Source organism: Somniosus microcephalus, chromosome 6, assembly GCF_052327205.1.
Source record: "Somniosus microcephalus isolate GS21.2 chromosome 6, FLI_Smic_1.0, whole genome shotgun sequence".
Classification (NCBI taxonomy): Eukaryota; Metazoa; Chordata; class Chondrichthyes; order Squaliformes; family Somniosidae; genus Somniosus; species Somniosus microcephalus.
The window spans coordinates 68,063,768-68,084,600 of record NC_140992.1 but is presented as its reverse complement, the minus strand read 5'-3'; the positions used below and the strand labels follow the sequence as shown (position 1 = coordinate 68,084,600).

The 20,833-nt window shown below is 43.9% G+C and overlaps 1 protein-coding gene across 4 annotated transcripts in view; it reads left to right on the top strand.

Moving 5' to 3' along the window:
• The window catches only part of veph1 (ventricular zone expressed PH domain-containing 1), a 390,667-nt gene extending 372,872 nt beyond the window's left edge, over positions 1-17,795 (top strand). For 3 of the 4 annotated variants that reach the window (XM_085990360.1, XM_085990361.1, XM_085990362.1), the window contains 2 exons: positions 11,012-11,148; positions 12,524-17,795. In XM_085990360.1, the coding sequence (XP_085846486.1) occupies positions 11,012-11,148; positions 12,524-12,760 (374 nt within the window). In that variant the 3' untranslated portion in view covers positions 12,761-17,795. Of the gene's footprint in view, positions 1-11,011; positions 11,153-12,523 lie in introns of all 4 variants that reach the window. The other variant, XM_085990364.1, reaches the window with a different exon arrangement.
• The last annotated feature ends 3,038 nt before the right edge of the window (positions 17,796-20,833 follow it).

Here is a 20,833-nt window from a genome sequence, read left to right as displayed (position 1 = left end):
TTTTTCTCTTACGCATGCTCCTATGTAGTGGTACCCCTGTGGCTTCAGCAGATGTGGAGGCCCCTTGCTCACTTTCCTGCTGCTCCTGCCTAGACACCTTTGGCTGGCGTCCTCTGGGGCGGCGAGCCTGTGAGGGCTCGCCAGCAGTCTGCTGCTCCTGCGGCTGTGCAGGGGTTGACATTCCTATCTCACTTGGGTGTGAACTCTGGCGGGGCTCTGACCGAGGGCTCTGAAGTGGCATGGAAGTGTGAGCGCATGGAGAGGAGCCCCCCACTTCCTTGAGGTGTGCCAACAACCTCCCTCTCATGGGTCAGCTCCCCCTCAGCGCCTGCAAGTGGCTGGAGAGCACCTTGCTTCACATCAGGGGGGCCATGGGGACCCGTATCTGCACTGGAAGTCCTGCTCAGAGGGACTTCCATGAAGGTCTGGTTTCGGTGCTCAATAGATGCCCATCGCTCCTCAAGAGATGTCATTCTATTCTGAGCACTCACCATGTTTTTGATACCCTGGCGACTAAGCTCCTCCATGGCCATAGCCCTCCTCTCCTCAGCCGCAGCCCTCCTCTCCTCGACCGCAGCCCTCCTCTCCTCAGCCGCAGCCCTCCTCTCCTCGGCCGCAGCCAGCCTTACCACGTAGGTAGCCATCCTTTCCGTGGTGATGCTTTCATGCGCCAATGACTCCAATAAGGCTCTGCTCATGCTCGCCATGGACTCCTCCATTCGCTCCACACTTGCAGTGACCCTGGAGACAAAACCTGCCAGAGACTCCTGCATCTGTGCATGGAGATCCATCACCTCCTCTCTTGTGGATGGACCCAGAGGCATAGGGTCGACATGCAGCTGAGCTGAGCTGGCAGAGGCCTGCACCCTCCGATGAGGACTCTCCACTGCTGTCCCTGTCTCCACAATCTGCTGATGCTCACTTGTGAGCTGTGATACACCAGGTGACAACACTACTCTATCTCGCGAAGGCCCCACCGAGGTGTGAGTGTCTGCACTGGTGCTGGGTGCGCTGAATTCTGCTGATGCTGCGCCCTCAGAGGTTGGAGCTTCCTCTGAGGTGTCTGGCTGCTCAGCCTCTTCCTCCTCCGCAGTGGGGATGGGGGCTTTGGATGGTCCTGTGGGGGAGTAAAGGAAAGAGTTAGAGATGTGATGCCAAGGTTACATGCACATTGGATTTTGCAGATGCTCATAAGGCCAAATGATGTAGCTTCAGAATCGTTACAGCGACTCATGCTATGTCAATGAGAGAGATGGAAAACTATTCTGTCACCAGCTTGCGGGCTTGCTCCTGTCTCTCCTTCCCCAGCTGAGTGCTGGTGGGGAAAGGCAATGGGGATCAGGTTGAGGCTGATGGAAACTTCATACTTACTTTTCCTGTACGGTGAAGGTCTTGGAAGCGCTTCCTGCACTGCATCCAAGTCCGACGGGTGACTCCCTGAGAGTTCACCTCTGCAGTCACCTCCATCCACGCAGCCCTGGTTTCTTTGGGAGGCCTCTTCCTCCCTGAGCTAGGGAAGAGGACCTCCCAGTGCGCCCTTACCCCATCCACCAATGTCTGCAGTGACGTCTCATCAAATTTGGCGGCAGCTCGGCCTCTGCCGCTGACAGCAGCTGGTGCAGGCTCCTCTGCCATTCTGTACGACTGGTTGGGAAGCCTGCAGAGGTTGAAAAGCTTGCTAGAGACTTTAAAAGCACCACAAATGATGACATCATATTGTGGGGCTTTCTGACTGGAAATGGGCAATTAGCAAGGGTGCCCACACGCTGGAAATTAATTGGCCAATTGAGGGAAAATTGCGTGCAGCTGGCTGACCCATTTAGATTCGTGTTGGAACCCGACAATTCCCCGCACCTGCAGGAAAATCAGCTCCATTGTGTCTTGAGGCTGTAAGTGTGTGGTGTTAACTCTATATCCACTGTCACCTGCATTGCTGGAATAAAAGGCACCCTCACCCTTCACTGTGCCACCTCAAATTATGAGCACACATATGGCAACAATGTCAAACATTCATACAACATTCATTTATTCCAACATAATAAAAGAACAAAAACTTAACATTGAATTCTAGCAGAACACCCAAGTGAGTACCCTTGTGATTATTTATGTGTTAGCTTTCTCTTACGTGTGCTTCTACGTGGTGCTACCCCTGTGGGTTCAGCAGATGTAAAGACAGCCTGCTCACTTCCCTGCTGCGTCTGCTTAGGCGCTTTTGGCGGTCGTCCTCTGGGTTTTGGAGCCTGTGACTGCCCTGCCAAAGTCTGCTCCTCCTGCAGCTGCACAGGGGCAGACTTGGCCATCATTGCTCGGGCAGTCATCTGGGGCTCTGACCGAGAGATTGGCAAAGGGATGAAAGTATGAGCGCTTGGAGAGGAGTCCCCACTTGCATGTCGCCTCCCACCATCATCCTTCTCATGGGCCACCCACACTTCTCTGCTAGCAAGTAGCTGGAGAGCACCTTACTGCACATCAATGGGGCCATGAGGACCCGTCTCTGTACTGACAGTCCTCATAACATCGACATCCATGTACCTCTGGTTCCTCTCCATGATAGATGCCCATCTATCCTCCATAGCTAACCACCTATTTAGAAGAGTCACCATGTTTTGAGTCTGGCGATTTAGGAGGTTGCCATCCTTTCCATGGTGGGACCTACATTCACCATTGTGTGCACCACGGCATTGCTCATGTTTGACATGGACTTCTCCATTCTCTGCACATTCGCAGTCACCGTGGTTGCAAACCCAGTCAGAGCCCCCTGCACTTGCTCCTGAAGCTCCAGCACCGCTCCCTTTCTGGATGGCCCCCGAGGCTCAGTGTCTACATGCAGCTGAGCAGATCTAGGAGCGTCCTGTGGCCTCCGATGAGGACTCTCCACTGCTGTCCCTGTTTCCACCATCTGCAGCCTCCTCATGCATTGCTCCTCAAAGAATTACAGGTATTGTTAGATCCGTGTATTTTGATGTTGTGTGTCCTTCAATAACTAGACACGAGACTGCAGGGAACAATCAACAGGTATTTACTGGATGAGGGTTACTCTAAAACTAAACAGATCCCTACTCAGGGTTTATATACAGGTGTGGTCACTGCCGGTAATACAGTATACAGGAGCTGTAAAAAGTGGTTCTCCCCTTAAAGGTACATACACTACAATTCCTCCCCTTTTAGATTGACAGTACCATAACATTCATTTAACAATTAACACTTTTAACATGCACATTAACTGAAAATAGTCCATTTATAAATTCAGTGTTTGGGGCGGCTTCCTGATCCTTTCTGGATAGCGCCTTTCCTGAGTGTCTTGTTCTTGGTGCGGAGGCCCCCTGTCGTCAGTTGGTTCATTAGCTTCCAATGCTACTGTTTCTGGGGTAGATGCTACCTGTATGTCGGGTTCATCACCAGGTGCGCGAGACATGCGGTTGACTCATTCCTGTGACTCTAGGATCTGGTCGACATGGCGTGTCTCAATGTTCTCCCCAACATCCACTGTGTACATTAGTGGCCCATGCCGTGTGCATATCGTTCCTGGTTGCCACTTCTCTGTTCGGTAGTCGCGGGCCAAGACTGGTTGCCCTACATTGAAGCTCCTTGTCGGCTTCTCATTGATGTGCTGGAATTGCTTATTCTCAACATCTCTTCGTACATTTGGTCTGAGCAAATCCAGATGAGATCTCAACCTTCGGTTAAAGAACATCATGGCCGGGGTCTGGTTGGTGACTGCATGTGTCGCATTTCTGTAGGCTAACAGGAAATTGTCCACCTTATGCTGCAGTGGAATGTCGTCATCGCACATGGCCCTTACTGCTTTCTTAAAGGTTTGTACGAACCTCTCAGCCAATCCATTTGTGGCTGGATGATATGGGGCGGATATGTAATGCCTTACCCCATTCCTTTTCATGAATCTTCGAAACTCTTCGGACACAAACTGTGGTCCGTTATCAGAGCAAATCTGCTCTGGCAAGCCGTTCCTGGCAAATATGGTCCGTAGGACTGCAATAGTTTTCTCCGTGGTGGTGGATGACATTTTGATCACCTCAGGCCATTTCGAGTGCGCATCCACGGCTATTAGAAACATTGAGTCCATGAATGGACCAGCAAAATCAATATGCACCTGTTGCCATGGAGATGAGGGCCACTCCCATGGGTGTAGAGGGGCATGCGGTGGTGCATTTTGGACCTTCTGGCATCCTGAACAGCTCTTTGTCAGGTCCTCAATTTGCTGATCGATCCCCGGCCACCACACATAAGCCCTAGCAAGGCTTTTCATTTTCACCCGCCCCAGATGGCTTTCGTGAAGCTCATTTAGCACTCTCTCCCTTAACTTGGGTGGAATTACCACTCGGGATCCACACATCAAGATCCCCTGGCATACTGACAGCTGTTCTCTTCTGGATGAGAATGCTGGCAACAGTGAGTCGCCATGTGTTGGCCATCCCTTCACTGTCAAGTCATATACCCGAGACAGTGTCGGGTCATTTCGGGTCTCCTTCTCTACATCAGCGTTAGTTACTGGCAAGCGTTCAATTATAGTCGAATAAAATATTTCGACAGGGTCCACTGCTGGTTCTTCCTCCGCAGTAGGCAGTGGCAGGCGTGATAGCCCATCAGCGTTTCCATGCTGTTTCGTGCCCTTATACTCGATTTCATATTGGTTCGCCCCTGGAAAAAGGGACCATCTTTGTAGCCGTTGCGCAGTCATCACTGGCACGCCCTTCTTTGGATTAAAGATGGAGACAAGTGGTTGGTGGTCAGTCAGCAAGGTGAACTTCTGCCCGTGCAGATAGTGGTTGAACTTTTTCACTCCCCACACTAGGCTGAGGGCCTCCCTGTCAATCTGGGCGTAGTTATGCTCGGCTGAGGTTAGTGACCGAGACGCAAAGGCTACCGGCCTCTCCGAGCCGTCCGGGAACTTATGCGACAGCACCGCTCCAATGCCATAGGGTGATGCATCACACGCCAACCGAATTGGTAGTGCTGGGTTGAAATGAGCCAACACCTCTTTTGATGTGATCAATTCTTTGCACTTCTGGAAAGCTCGTTTACATTCATCATTCCACTTCCATGGTACCCCCGTTTGCAGTAGGGTGTTCAGTGGGTGTAGTACTGTAGACAAATTCGGCAAGAACTTATGGTAGTAGTTCACCAGCCCGAGGAACGACCTCAGTTGTGACACATTTTCCAGTGCTGGAGCCTTGACTACTGCCTCAATCTTTTCAGGGGACTTATGTAACCCCTCTTCATCAATAACGTGGCCACAATACGAGATCTGCTTCTGGAAAAACTCGCATTTGTGGCGATTTGCTCGGAGCCCATATTCCTTCAATCTCGTGAGCACCTGCTCCAGGTTGGCAAGGTGATCACTGTCATTTTTGCCCGTGACCAGGATGTCGTCCAAATAACACTGGGTCCCTGGAATCCCTTGCAGGACTTGATCCATTGCCCTTTGCCAAATAGCCGGAGCGGATGCTACCCCGAACACCAGCCGGTTGTATTGGTAGAGACCTTTGTGAGTGTTGATCGTGAGGTACTGTTTCGAGGCTTCTTCTACCTCCATTTGCAGGTATGCCTGGGCCAGATCAATCTTAGTGAAGCGTTTCCCTCCAGATAGCGAGGCGAAAATATCTTCAATCCGCGGAAGCGGATATTGTACCGTGTGAAGGACTGGGTTCACTGTCACCTTAAAGTCCCCACGGATGCGAACCTTCTTTGGTTCCCCAGGCATATTACTCAACAACCTCTTCATTACAGGAACGATGGGTGTAGCCCACTCGCTCCAGTCCACTTTGGACAGTACTCCTGAACGTTCCAAACCTTCCAGCTCTGCTTTGACGGCTGGGCGGATCGCATAAGGCACCGGCCTGGCCTTAAAAAACTTTGGGCTTGCATTTTCCTCTATTTTGATCGTCGCTGTTATGCCTTTAGTGTTCCGAGTCCCTCCTGGAACACTTCTTGTGCGTCAGTTAGCATTTTTGACAGTCGTCCAGGTGTGACGTCATCATCCTTTTTGGCATCTACAGTCAGTGCTTGTATGGAATGCCAATCTAGCTGTATCTTCCGGATCCATTCACGTCCTAGTAGTGGTGGTCCTCCATCTGGCAATACATATAGGTCCATTTTTGGTGTTTCCTTGCCGTTATATATAACGTTCACCCTTATTTTTCCTTTGGGGTAGACTTTTTGCCCTGTGTACGTCTTCAAGACAATTTCTGTATCTCTCAAGGGTATATGTGAGAATAGCCACTTGTAGTCCCTTCGGTTTGTGACTGTTAGAGCTGATCCTGTGTCCAATTCCATTTTCACTTGGACTCCAGCTATCTTGAGCGTGACCCAGATAGTTTGGTGATCCTCCGTTTGGATCACCTTATGTAGTTTCAGACAACCCAGCTCCTTGCTTCCGGAGTCTGTATCACTTTTCTGTTCGTCTGAACTACTCTCCGTCACCTTATGTACCTTCTTGTACTTCTCCTGTGGAGATTTCTTGCTGCTGGTTTTTTTTCCTGACCTGCAGACTCTTGCTATGTGTCCTATTTTTCCACACTGTCTACACACTTTATCCTTGAACCAGCAATCATTATGGTTGTGTGTTCTTCTGCCGCAGCGATAGCACTTCACTGTTCCATATGACCTTTCATTTGTGCCATATTCTTGCGGTCTCCGTTGTATCTCTGCAGCGCCCCGTGCGGCTGCTTCATGTGATACTGCCATGCTGAAAGCCTTGTCCAGCGTAAGATCCTTTCCTGATAGAAGCCGTTTCTGGGTTCCTTCACTTTGAAGCCCACACACAAACTTATCCCTTAAGGTATCTGCTAGTCACGTTCCAAACTGGCAGTGTTTTGATAGCTTGCACAGTTCCGTTAAACACTCAGCATTACTTTCATCTTTATGCTGGTTCCTTTTGTGAAACTTAAATCTTTCTGCTATCAGCAGCGGTGTGGGGTTTAAGTGGTTCTGTAGGATTGACACTGTTTCCAAAATCCTTTTCCACTGGCTTCTCTGGGGTTACTAGGTTTTGCAGTAAGCCATACATTTTTGCACCCATTGAATTCAACAATACCAGCGCTTTCCTCTCATCTGGCACTTCATTCGCCTTGCAGTACACTTCTATGCGTTCGACATATGTCGTCCAATCTTCGACTTCATTGTCGAACGCTGTGATACTGCCACTCTTAGGCATCCCTGGGTGTGGTTAGACTGGCTCAAAATGGCGTTTTCCCACGCTCTCCCTTCTTCTCGCAGCTCAAAATGGCGTTTTCCCGCGCTCTCCCTTCTTCTCCGCTGCGGCTCAAAATGGTGTTTTCCCGTGCTCTCCCTTCTTTTCCGCTGTGGCTCAAAATGGCGTTTCCTGCGCTCTCCCTTTGTATTTAATCCAGAGTTGTCAAGTACATGCAGCAGACACTGAGGCCCTTTAACTTGAATTCATGATTTTTTTTGCATGATGTAGTTTAACTTGAGTTAAGCCACAAACATTTTTTATTTCAAATTCAATTTACATTTGATTGTTGCAGAAAACTCTATTCCTAGCTTCAGATTCCTGTGGTTTCATCTCCACAACATGGCCAAGTTATACATGAAGTAAATTATGTGAATGGGTTGTTTGTATGCCACTAATAACATACCTCAGCAGTCAGCAAAATTCGTAATTGAGCCAGTAAATGGAAGCAGACACAAAGCACTTTAAAGAAAATTTCAAAGAAAAACCACACAAAATGTAAAGGCATTAAAATAATTTAAACTAATGGTCTGAAATTGTCCAGAGAATATTCAGATTTTTTTTAAAAAGAAACACAATGGCCCAATATTTGACACTCAACAAACCTCTCATTACAACAAATGTTTGTGTGTTGAACATTCTATATTTGACATAGTTTTGTCACTTTCTGGTTGCTTTGCTGTTAGCATTGGTTTGTAATATAATCCAGCAACAATGGAACAAGCTGAACTTACAATATACCCACCAAGCATAAAACATAATGCAAACAGGAACATGGGAAAACACCGAAAAAAAACCCTGGCAAGATTTTGAGACGTGCTCTCCTGGTAGAATGTAGCTCAGATAAATATTTTCCTCAATCCAAGCATCATCATTCCAATCCAAGCATAGAATTGTAAAGCTTCATTTCCATTTATTCCTGATTTGTAGAAATCTATATCCAAGCTTAATATTTCTTGTCAAATTACTAATACATTCATTGGGATTCAACTGTGGTATGGTAACTTAAGTCAACTTATTTGAAGTACACAATATAGTTTATTCAAATATTATAAAGGATATTTAAAGGTTTTTAGAACAAGCCTTTTCTCAATTACAAATTGTATTTTGTGAATGGTTTATAATGTGTCTTATAGAATGTAGATAGATTGTACAAGACAATTTGTGAATCTACAAGTTGTGACAAACGAGATCTGTGAATCTGAACTTGAATCATTCAATAGTCTCGTTAGCACAGCAGTTTTTCCTTTGCCAATTGTACTCAAATTGCCAGACTACCACTTTTTAGCACTTATATTTCCAGTTCTTTAATAAAAGGTTTAGAAATTGGCTGTACTGAGATATGTTTATGTATTTTGTTATGCAGTCGCGTAACATAATATTGTGGTTCAACGTTCAGATATTCTAAAAGCAGCTTAAGAAAGCATCAGGCTTAAGCCAGAGATATAAGAAACAAAAAAATGGCATGTTTTAAATTGGCCTGAGACTACCTAAGTGACCAATAGATCCTTGAGGCAGACCAAAGAAATAAATGGTTATTCATGGTAGAACTGCTTGTTTTTCATCATATTCTTTTAATTTAACAGTAAATTTTACATCTATTCCACTGATGGAAAATCCCCATGGCATCCGTATTTATTCTAGCTTATTAAATATATTCCAAATTGTTCAGAATGTTTCTGAGAATCAGAATCTCCCTATTGTATTATATCATCGTGGAATCTGTGACCAATTGATTGTTAACTTCTTTTTGAGTTCCTTAAGGATAAATTAATCTCAGTGATCATGAAGGGAATTAATTACAATTTCCATATGACATTTGAAATAAATATCCAATTTATCAACTCCATATTCTAACATATTCCAACAGTTATAAATATTTGTTTCTGGTCTGGCACATATTGGCCCAGATTTTGCAGTAGAAATAACAATGAGGTTATCACTGGTCACCGTTATTAAAAAGTAAATTGGACAGCAACTTCCGGTGGCCGCACATGTGCAATTAAACGCGGAAATCAGGAAGTTGCTGTTCAAGTTGCTCTGCTCCTCCAGAAGCTGCGCAATAACAGTATCTCACCAAAAGACTCGATATGGAAGGGCGTGAAGTTGTGGTACTTACCCAGTAGATATCCACTAAACACGGCAGAAAATGATAGGGCTTGTCCATTCAAGTGTAAGTGAATTTGTACTGGTGTGATAAGTCTTCATTACTGCCAAACAACCTCTCTGGCACTGAAAATTAATTTTTACAAATGTGGAGTCTCATGCCTTCAGATTTTAATTATTGTTGGAGATTTTAAAAATTATAACAATTTAAATAAATTTGTTTTTACTTTTCTGTTTCTTTTATCCCTCTTAATCCCATCTTTCTTTCTCTCTCTTTATTTCACTTTCTGTAGATGATTTGACATTGAATTAACCATTCTAACTTACACTTCCGGGTTTAGACTCTGTGGCCTGGATATTAACTGCGGTGGGTTACATAGGCGGGGTGGGGGGGGGGAGCAAAGTTTTTGACAGGAAATCCGGAAGTCTGGGTTTCTCTACAGCATGCGTCTTGTGTACTTGACAGGTTCCCCGCCCAGAGGTCAGCCTGATTGACAGGCTTGGCTTCCAGAGTCAGCCCCAATAGCAGATAAGGAGCCTGCAGCTGCTAATGGAAGCATGGGAGGGGGGGTCTGATCCACAACCCTTGGGGGGGCGGTCCAATCCACAGCCCGGAGGGGGAGGGTCCGATCTATAACCCTGGGGGGGGGGATCCAATCCACAACCCTGTGGGGGGGAGGGCCCGATCCACAACCCTGGGGGAGGGTCCGATCCATAGCCCTGGGGGGGGGGGAGGGTCCGACCCATAACCCTGGGGGGGGGGATCCATTCCACAACCCTGGGGGAGGGTCCGATCCATAACCCTGGGGGGGGGAGGGTTCGACCCATTACCCTGGGGGGGGGATCCATTCCACAACCCTTGGGGGGGGGGAGGGTCCGACCCACAACCTTGGGGGGGGTCCGATTCACAACCTTCGCGGGGGGGGGGGGTGGGGGGCGGTGTCCGATACACAACCCGGGGGGGGGGTGGGCTGGTCTTTGTATGGGGGGGTTCTGATGGGCGGGGGGTCCAATCCAAGGGAAGAATGTAAGCTTGTGAGGATGGGGGAAGCACTCCAGCTCCTCCTGTCCAACAAGCAGTGCTGCAAGGGCACTTACCTTCTACCCAAAGCTGTACTCGCCTCCCTTGAGCTGCCGGATTTTCAGAAGCCCGTGAAACCTAGCCGGCCAGGGGTTAAACCTGTAATACAGGTTAAATCAAAGGCTGCCAGCCTCATTAAAATATTTAAGTTGCCAACCCACCTCCTGGGAGTGGGTTGGCTGCCCGCCCCTTGTCCCGCCTCCGTTAAAACCGGATATGGGCAGGTTGGGGTCGGGTTTGAGATTTAAAAATGTTAACCTCTGACCCACCCGTTTTTGAGTCTTAAAATCCAGCCCTGTGTGTCTCAGTAAGGTTTCTTCAATCTGATTGGCTAAGGAGACACACCGTTGCTTGTCCTGTTCACACAGGTCTCAGATGCCCTGTAGAGGGCACCATGCTGTTTTGGCTCTCTTTAAAAATTGCAAGTTCCAGTGTAAAAGCCCACAGAAGGTCTGTGGGCAAGTGTAAGTGTAATGAACGGCTGTGAGGTTTGTTCACCGCTGACTGCAAAATCCAGGCCAATTATGTATTTGTAATACAAATGAGCATTTTAACCATTTTAGCTTTTTAGTACATTGGTAATTGATCAATCTTGTTTAATATTCCTTTAACAGTTGTAAATCAGGATGGTCAACCACTCATCGAAGGCAAGCTCAAAGAAAAACAAGTGAGATGGAAGTTTATAAAGAGATGGAAGACCCGCTATTTCACATTGGCTGGGAATCAACTTCTCTTTCGTAAAGGAAAATCAGTAGGTAGATGTGTAGGATTCATTAGATTAAATCATTGGAACCAAGTCGGTGAATCCGTTCTGCATTGATTTGTATTTTGATCATTGCTAGTGAAGTTCTGAGCAGTGATTTAGTTTATGCAACAACATTTGCTGACAAAAGTATATCATCTTTAAAACAAAAGCCAAATACTGCAGATGCTGGAAATCTGAAATAAAAACAGAAAATGCTGGAAATACTCAGCAGGTCAAGCAGCATCTGTGGAGAGAGAAACAGAGATAACGTTTCAGGTCGATGACCTTTCAAGCATTTTCTGTTTTTATATTAGTTATTTAAAGATAACTTTTATCAATTTCCAGTCTAGTTTTCCCCCTTCTGATTGTTCCTTGGGATTTGATGTTAAAAAATAACTCTGAAAAACACACAAATGAGGTTTTAAATTGGCAAATGAAAATGAGACTTATGGGGAGTTGTTGGAGGAGAGGCAGGCTCACTGCTGACAGCAGAGATGTCAATTCATTCCGTCATCAACACTACCATAGTATGGATTGTATTGCTGTGGATAAATGACATTTACACTACATGCAGGAAAATTTAAACCCAATGACTATTTGGAATATATGTAGTTACTAACTATCCAAGACTAAAATGTCTTCCAGTCATTTCTATGGGTAATATAATTTCATTTCACTAACAAAATCTAGAAGTAAGCAAAAACAATACAAAAAAACAGAACAAAAAGTACAATTAAAAATAGAATGAGAAAACAGAAAAGAAACCGTTAACAAAACAAATCAAACAGAAGATGTTAAAAAAAAATAGCATGAGTCAATGTGACTGTAGAATTAAAAGTGAATATATTGTAAATATATAAAAGTAATATAAAAAGTGATCAATATTTGAAGAAAAAAGGGTACAGGTATGGAAAAGAGAATACAATCAATAATGAATAAAAGGATAAAAATAAAAGAGAAAGGAGATGCTTATAGAAAGTTATGTTCATTCAAAATTGAAAGTACAAGGCACTGATGGCAAAGTCAATTGGAAAGAGGTGAAGAAACAAATATAATTTACCTGGCCTTTACTCTTTTATTTTACCTGGCACAATTGATGACTTCACTTAATTTAAGTAGGCAGTTCATTTTTCATGTTCTGGACACAATCAATGTGTGAAATTTTACTAAACAAATCTGCATCCCTCAAAATAATAGCAAGAAAAATAATGTTGTTTTGCCAGTGAATTATTGAATATTGAAACATGTAAACTGAAACACTGGGATTATTTGAAATGCAGACAAATGCTGGTTGAAAGGATATAAATTTGAATGAAACAAACTTCTGAAATGTTCAAATCCTTTGTGCCACTTTTTATGCAGCTCTGCCTTTGCCTTTCAGAAAGATGATCCAGATGATTGTCCAATTGAACTGAGCAAGGTACAAAGTGTAAAGGTCATCGCTAAAAAACGGAGAGACCGTAGTCTTCCTCGAGCCTTTGAAATCTTCACAGACAGTAAGACATATGTCTTCAAAGCAAAGGATGAGAAGAATGCAGAGGAGTGGTTACAGTGTATCAATGTTGCAGTGGCTCAGGCAAAAGAAAGAGAAAGCAGAGAGGCAACAACATACCTATGAATAAATTTGAGATAAATTGGACAAATAGATAGACTGGAAATAAAGCAACTATCAAGATGAATCATTACATAGATTTTACAGATACAATTCAATGTAGAGCATCTAAATCTTAAAATGAGAGGAAGCAATAGCAAGTATGGGAGAAAAACTGGAACTGTATCCCTGCGTAAGTGTGACAAAGTACCTGTAGTAAGATATCAGACAAACATTAGCATTTAGTGATAAAAATCAGCGACACAGGATCTGTTGAGACTCAAAGTTAAATCAGCATTACCATATGAACAGTCAAAGAAGTATGTTAAAAATATCTGGAAAAAATTAAAACCTGGAATGTTTAGCAATGATTAAGTAAATTACAGCAATAATTACAGTATGTGACTTTAAAACAGCTTGACTTTATTTGCGATATTTCTGAACTCAGAATTCTAAAAAAAAATTAAGATGCATTTCATGCACAATGTACATAATGTTCTCATCAAACATCTCATTGCTTCCTACTCCAGTTTCAACACTTTAGTTGAAAAGAAAATTGGTCTAAAATAGCGATTGCCTTGTTTTGAATTGTGTTAGCACATTATATATGTGTTTTTGTTATCTAAACTAATGAAGTTCAACACATGACTCAGAATAAGCCTATTATTACATTTCTTGCATTCTATAATCATGTGAGAGTGTGCTTTAATGCTTGAAATTTTTGACTTTGCTCATTGTTGCAGTGTCAAAATAGCTTCTATGACCCATTGAGGAACAAAAACTTGCCCTGCGGTTTAGTAACAATGGTGCCATCTCAGGTGGTACTGAACAGACGGAACAGAAAAATCCCAGATTATTTCCAGGGCTATAATGGGGATACTGCAAGTGCCCCCACCATCTCCGGGATAAGGACATGATATTAGCAGCTTTCCCACACTTCTTCATTATCTAGTCTGGTGGAAAGTGTGTGTGTGTGTATATGTGGGAGTTGTGCAAGGACAGCATCAGGCTCAGCCTCAGTTGTGGTGGTCCCATGGTCATAGACCACTGATGCTCACTGTCTGAACTTATGCAGAATAAGCAATCCTCAGGAGATGGAGGCAAGGGGAACAATTGTAGAAGAAAACATAGGGAAAGGGAAAAGAAAAGAAAGTGCAGCCAATATTTATTTACACCTTTAGTTTAGGTTTTTTTAATAACAAAAAAAGCTTTCCTCGGCCCTTTGTGTTGAATCACGTGCTACTTTCTCACAGCTTTTAGCTAATCCAGTGTAACATTTCAGTCCGTGATATAATATATACTGTACAATGATTTTTGTGTGGTGAATTACAGATGAGGTACTCAGTTTGTTTTGGCTCTGTCTATGAATTAATTTGATAGATCCACAAACCTACAAACGACTCCTCATACATATCTAGCATTCATCACCCATTCATCTGTAATTTTGTATAATATAAACAAGTTCCTTTTTATTTTTTGCTTCCATTAATCAAATGTGAATAGCTTTCTCTCATAATGGGTTTGCGGTGATTTGAAGACATCTTTGGTGAAGAACAGCTGGGATTTGACATGACGTGGACACTTTCCAATGTTACAGGTGTAAAATTACATGAAAATAATTGGAATCTGCAGATTCTTGAGATAAAGTTTCCAGAAAAATTTGATTAAGGAGGTGTAAGTTGTATAAATCTTTTATGTATTTTGTCAGCTGATCTTATTCAATTTCATTGTAGAAATTTAGCATTAGCTGAAAGTTCCTCTTTGTTTTACAAATATTTCCAACTTTGCATGTCTGCTAAATATTTCTATCCTTTCTGTTACTGTCAATATTCCTCATGTGCATTTTTGTTATTTTCATTTTTGATTGCATTATTTTCATTATATTCAAGAATGTTGGTCCTGAGAAAACCAAGGGAATCTGCCACATCTCAAAGATACAAACCAGGAGTTGCCTTAGAGCTGCTCCCGCTCCACCACTGTAAATTTAACGGATGTGCAATGAACACCCTGTTTTCACATGTAAACAGGGTTCTGCCGCACTTCTAAATTACCATGGTGGTGCTGGAGCAGCTCCAAGGAAATTCCTGGCCAGTATCAGCTTGTTGTATTTGATGGCCTCTGATTCAGAAGGTTGTGGACACAAGACCCACTTCAGATTTGAGCACATAATCTAGGCTGACACTTCAGTACTGAATTGTCATCTTTCAGATCAGATGTTAAACTGAAGTGCGCTGCTCAGGTGGGTACAAAACATCCCATAGCACAATTTGAAGACGACCAGAGAGTTTTGAAATGTGATAGCATTTTGTACATAAAGGAGAAGCTGTCCAGGCAAATCTAGACATTCATTCACTTATTGTTTGTAGGTTTCTCTGTGTGCAAATTGGCTGCCATGTTTGCCTATACCTTTGGTGAGTGCGCTTCAAAAGTAATACAGTGATTACAAAATACTTTGGGACATTCTGAGAATATGATGAGGCATTAGATAAGTTATTATTAATGAAGCAATTCTTACAAATAGAGTTCCCCTCTTTAAATACTATCAATTTGAAATGGTCTTCTCGTCAATAACTTTTTTTTTGAACAGTCAAAGTTTAAAGTGAGACAACACATTGTTGTATACAGTTTTTCCTCGTGTACATATATTTCAGTCAAGAGGGTTGGATGTAGACTTCATGGTTGCAGTAAATGCTGCTCTGTGATTTCTTCTTTCTGGCAGTTGTTCAATACTCTAGAGGCCCAGCTGACGGCAAAAAATAGTCTTTAAGAGGAGAGGAGAGTTCAACACCAAGGTTAGGATATAAACTTACATTTTGGTGTCTGCTCTGTGTTTTGTTTGAATAGCAGCAATAACACTGATGTCTCCAGAGAACTTTGTATCCTCCCCAGGTGCTAACAATCTTTTAAGAATTATTTCAGCTCACACCCTGTGAAGCTGAAAATCACCTGATATTAGGCTAGAGAGATATCACAAGCACCATTACAATTGTCATATTATTGTAATAAGATATATAGTTAGAAAATACTGAGGAAAAAATGAAAAAGTTATAAATAGATTGTACTGCCTGTGCCCTCTTTCTTTTCTTCCACTTTCTCTTAATATTTATGTTAGTTGGCAGTGTCAGCTGTGGCTCAGTTGGTAGCACACTCGCCTCTGAGTCAGAAGGTTGTGGGTTCAAGTCCCACTCCAGGGACTTGACCACATAAAGCTAGGTTGACACTCCACTGCAGTGCTGAGGGAGTGCTGCACTATCGGAGGTGCCGTCTTTCGGATGAGACGTTAAACCGAGGCCCCGTCTGCTCTCTCAGGTGGATGTAATAGATCCCATGGCACTATTTCAAAGAAGAGCAGGGGAGTTATCCCCAGTGTTCTTGCCAATAGTTATCCCTCAACCAACATAACAAAAACAGATGATCTGGTCATTATCACATTGCTGTTTGTGGGAGCTTGCTGTGCGCAAATTGGCTGCTGCATTTCCTATATTACAACAGTGACTCCACTTCAAAAAAAGTAGAGTTGTAAAGTGCTTTGAGATGTCTGATGGTCGTGAAAGGCATTATATAAATGCAAGTCTTTTTTTCTTTCTTAGTTTATTTTTATCCATAATCTCCATTTTACTCTCCAAGCTCCCAATGGCTCAGTAGTTGAATGAATCACCTGGCGTAGTACTGAGCCATAAAGACTTGGAAAGTCCTAAATTCTATCCCACATCTGGCTGAGGAAGCTGAATCCTAGAGCTCGGGAGAGTAAAAAATCAGGTAGCGTTCCCGCTTGCAATTGCCCTCTAGCGGCTTCTGCTGAAAAGTGCCTCTGTGTGGACAGTGAGCGAGGACAGGACCAGGTTTGGTTATAATACCCCACATGGTCCATGCTGGTACGGTCTGTCCAGACTCATGCATAAAGAATGGACACTTGGCTAAGATATGACACTTGTGCAAACATAGACCAGAAGATGTAGTACCTACAAGAGACAGTAGAAGAAAATAGGGGATGGGGAACTCGCCATTTTTCCGATATCTCCATTCACCAACTGAAGCTTGGATCCTCATGTTAAAAATCCAGCTTTGGCTGAAAACTGATACTGTTGTTTTCTACCAGTTGGGACACAGAACATTGAAGTTTGAACTGGTTATGTCATTAGTGACAGGTTATACTTCTAACTTGCTATTGGGCAACAGATGAAGTGCAAAGAGCCTGAGGAGATAGCTCATCAGTTGTGCAAGAAAGTGACAAAATGCATTATTTTCTCAGTCATGTCCAAAGACTTAAAGAGGTGTTGAATACTAGTGGACCAATCTTAATCCAATTACATTTGGTTATGATGAAAGCAGAGTTGGTTGTTATTGCATGGAAGGAACATGAGAATGAACTGCCAATATTTGATATTTTTAAATTGTAATATAATAGCATGCACTGTGCTAACTGGAAAAGCCTTGTGATGTCTATATATTCCGTTGATCCAAGCACCAATTATTATAAAAATACTAACTTGAAATGCTGTCATAATTCTTTATCTGGTAGGAAACTTAAAGAATCACAGAAAATGCCTCATCAAGAGGAAGAATATCTTTGGCATATCGAATGGTTTTCAAATTTGCAGTAAATACATGCATTATAACATTTCAGTCACCTGTTAGGCTATGTGTATAACAGGAAAAAGATATTCTCCTCTGTGGCTGACAGCTACCGAAAAGGTTTCATCAGTTAACAATTTTCAAGAATTAGGGTCAAAATATTCTTATACACTTCATTGATAGTAATGTGAACATTTCTTTGGATATGTGTCTGTGGATGACATTTTGTTGTGTTTTGGTTTGATGTATATGCTTTCTTTCCCTTTTATGTAAAATAAGACTTTGCTGAAATTTAACATGAAATAGTTGATTGTGCTGAAAATGTCAGTCCCTATTTTTGTTCAATCATGGAAGTGTCAAAAGTTGAATCCATACCATCTATTCCATTTTTGATAATTGGCTTTTCAAAGCTGTTGACATCAAAACTGCATATAAATAACATTGTAGGTAAATAAACGAGCATGCATCCTTGCCAGCTATTTCTTGAGGTGATGTTGTTCACTGATGTAATTTTGTGGTATACTAATGTAATGCTACAAGCATTTACTATAGACAGCCTGACAACAGTGTAGGAAGTGCTTAACTGGCTTAGTCATCAATTGCCAGACCTAGCTTGACCAGCACAGGCATGATGGGCCAAATGACCTCCATCTGTGCTGTATCATTCTAAGATAACAATCTCTAATGGTCCTTGCTCTCCTCTGCCAAAACTACCCATTTCTCTAGGATAATTCTAGAAGACAAATATAACCACATGCTCCATTTTTCTACTACGAACTGTCTCCTTGAACTATGGTGACCATATTTTCTAAGCCATATCCGGGGACACACAAGGTGGGAGCACAGCAAAGTAGCCAGGACAGAAAATGTAGGTTGCTCAGCACAGCGAAAATTTTAAAAGTTGCACATATAACAACAACAACAACTTGCATTTATATAGCGCCTTTAACGAGTAGAAATAGAAGGATATTTCAGATGAATACGTGGCTAGAGAAACGGTGCAAGGGGGAGAGAATCAAATTCCTGGGACATTGGAACCGGTTCTGGGGGAGGTGGGACCAGTACAAACTGGACGGTTTGCACCTGGGCAGGACCGGGACCAATGTCCTAGGAGGAGTGTTTGCTAGTGCTGTTGGGGAGTGTTTAAACTAAAATGGCAGGGGGTTGGGAACCTGTGCAGGGAGACAGAGGAAAGGGAAGCAAGGGTAGAAGCAAAAGACAGGAAGGAGAAAAGCAAAAGTGGAAGGCAGAGAAATCAAGTGTGTAAATCAAACAGGGCCACAGTAAATAATAATTCTAAAAGGAGTAAGAGTGTTAAAAAAAACAAGCCTGAAGGCCTTGTGTCTTAATGTGAGGAGTATTCATAATAAGGTGGATGAATTAGCTGCGCAAATAGATGTAAACGGATATGATATAATTGGGATTACGGAGACATGGCTCCAGGGTGACCGAGGCTGGGAATTCAACATCCAGGGGTATTCAATATTCAGGAAGGACAGGCGAAAAGGAGGTGGGGTAGCATTGCTGGTTAAAGACGAGATTAACACAATAGTAAGGAAGGATATTAGCTCTGATGATGTGGAATCTGTATGGGTAGAGCTGAGAAATACCAAGGGGCAGAAAACGTTAGTGGGAGTTGTATACAGACCCCCAAAAAGTAATGCTGAGGTTGGGGATGGCATTAAACAGGAAATTAGAGATGCGTGCAATAAGGGCACAGCAGTTATCATGGGTGACTTTAATCTACATATAGATTGGGCTAACCAAATTAGTAACAATACTGTGGAGGAGGGAGTGTATACGGGATGGTTTCCTGGACCAATATGTCAAGGAACCAACTAGAGATCAGGCCATCTTAGACTCGGTATTATGAAATAAGAAAGGATTAATTAGCAATCTTGTTGTGCGAGGTGCCTTGGGGAGGAGCGATCATAATATGATTGAATTCTTCATTAAGATAGAGAGTGAAGTAGTTGACTCAGCGACTAGGGTCCTGAATTTAAATAAAGGAAACTACAATTGTATGAGGCACGAGTTGACTAGGATGGATTGGGGAACGTGACTTAAAGGGTTGACGGTGGATAGGCAATGGCAAATATTTAAAGATCGCATGGATGAACTACAGAATGTGTTCATCCCTGCCTGGCATAAAAATAAAACAGAAAAGGTGGCGCAACCATGGCTAACAAAGGAAATTAGGGATAACATAAGATCCAAGGAGAGAACATGTAAATTGGCCAGAAAAAGCAGCAAACCTGAGGATTGGGAGCAGTTTAGGATTCAGCAAAAGAGGACAAAAGGATCAATTAAGAGGAGGAAAATAGAGTATGAGAGTAAGCTTGCAGGGAACATAAAAACTGACTGTAAAAGCTTCTATAGATATGTGAAGAGAAAAAGATTGGCGAAGTCAAGCATAGGTCCCTTGCAATCAGAATCAGGGGAATTTATAATGGGGAACAAAGACATGGCTGACCAATTAAATACATACTTTGGTTCTGTCTTCACAAAGGAGGACACAAATAACCTCCCAGAGATGTTGGGGAACATAATGAGAGGGAGGAACTGAATGAAATCAGTATTTGTAGGGAAATTGACGGGATTGAAGGCCGATAAATCCCCAGGGCCTGATAATCTACATCCTAGGGTACTTAAGGAAGTGGCCCTAGAAATAGTAGATGCATTGCTGGTCATCTTCCAAAATTCTATAGACTCTGGCTCAGGTAGGCCCCAGTGCGGCATCGGCAGCGGGTGGAGGCGGAGCTGAGCGGCAGAGCGACTACAAGAGGCCCCAGAGGCTCAGGTAGGCCCCAGTGCGGCATCGGCAGCGGGTGGAGGCGGAGCTGAGCGGCAGAGCGACTACAAGAGGCCCCAGAGGCTCAGGTAGGCCCCAGTGCGGCATCGGCAGCGGGTGGAGGCGGAGCTGAGTGGCAGAGCGACTACAAGAGGCCCCAGAGGCTCAGGTAGGCCCCAGTGCGGCATCGGCAGCGGGTGGAGGCGGAGCTGAGCGGCAGAGCGACTACAAGAGGCCCCAGAGGCTCAGGTAGGCCCCAGTGCGGCATCGGCAGCGGGTGGAGGCGGAGTCGGGAGCAGCGAGGAGGAGCTCGGGAGAAAACCCGGCGACCAGCGAGGCCCGAGACCAGTCGGGAGCAGTGAGTCGGAGCCCGGTATAAAAACCGGAGAGAGGCGAGGCCCGAGATCACAGCTGGGGCAGTCGGGAGAGCAGGAGGCCAGTAACTGCTGGGGCAGTCGGGAGAGCAGGAGGCCAGTAACTGGTGAGTTTAAAAGCTCACCTTTCGCGGGCTTTTTCTTTCACAGCTGGTGCAGTCGGGAGAGCAGGAGGCCAGTAACTCTTATATAGGTGGAGCTGTTGCTAAACCCGAAACACTACAGTGTAGTGTCTCCCACCCTTCCACCTCGTCTAACCTTTTAGGGGTTAGGGGAAGTTGAAAAGGTAGGTTCAATTTATTTTATTTCAGGAGCCTAACGTAGGTGGAAAAGGTTCCAGGACAGGAGGCGGCAGTGAAA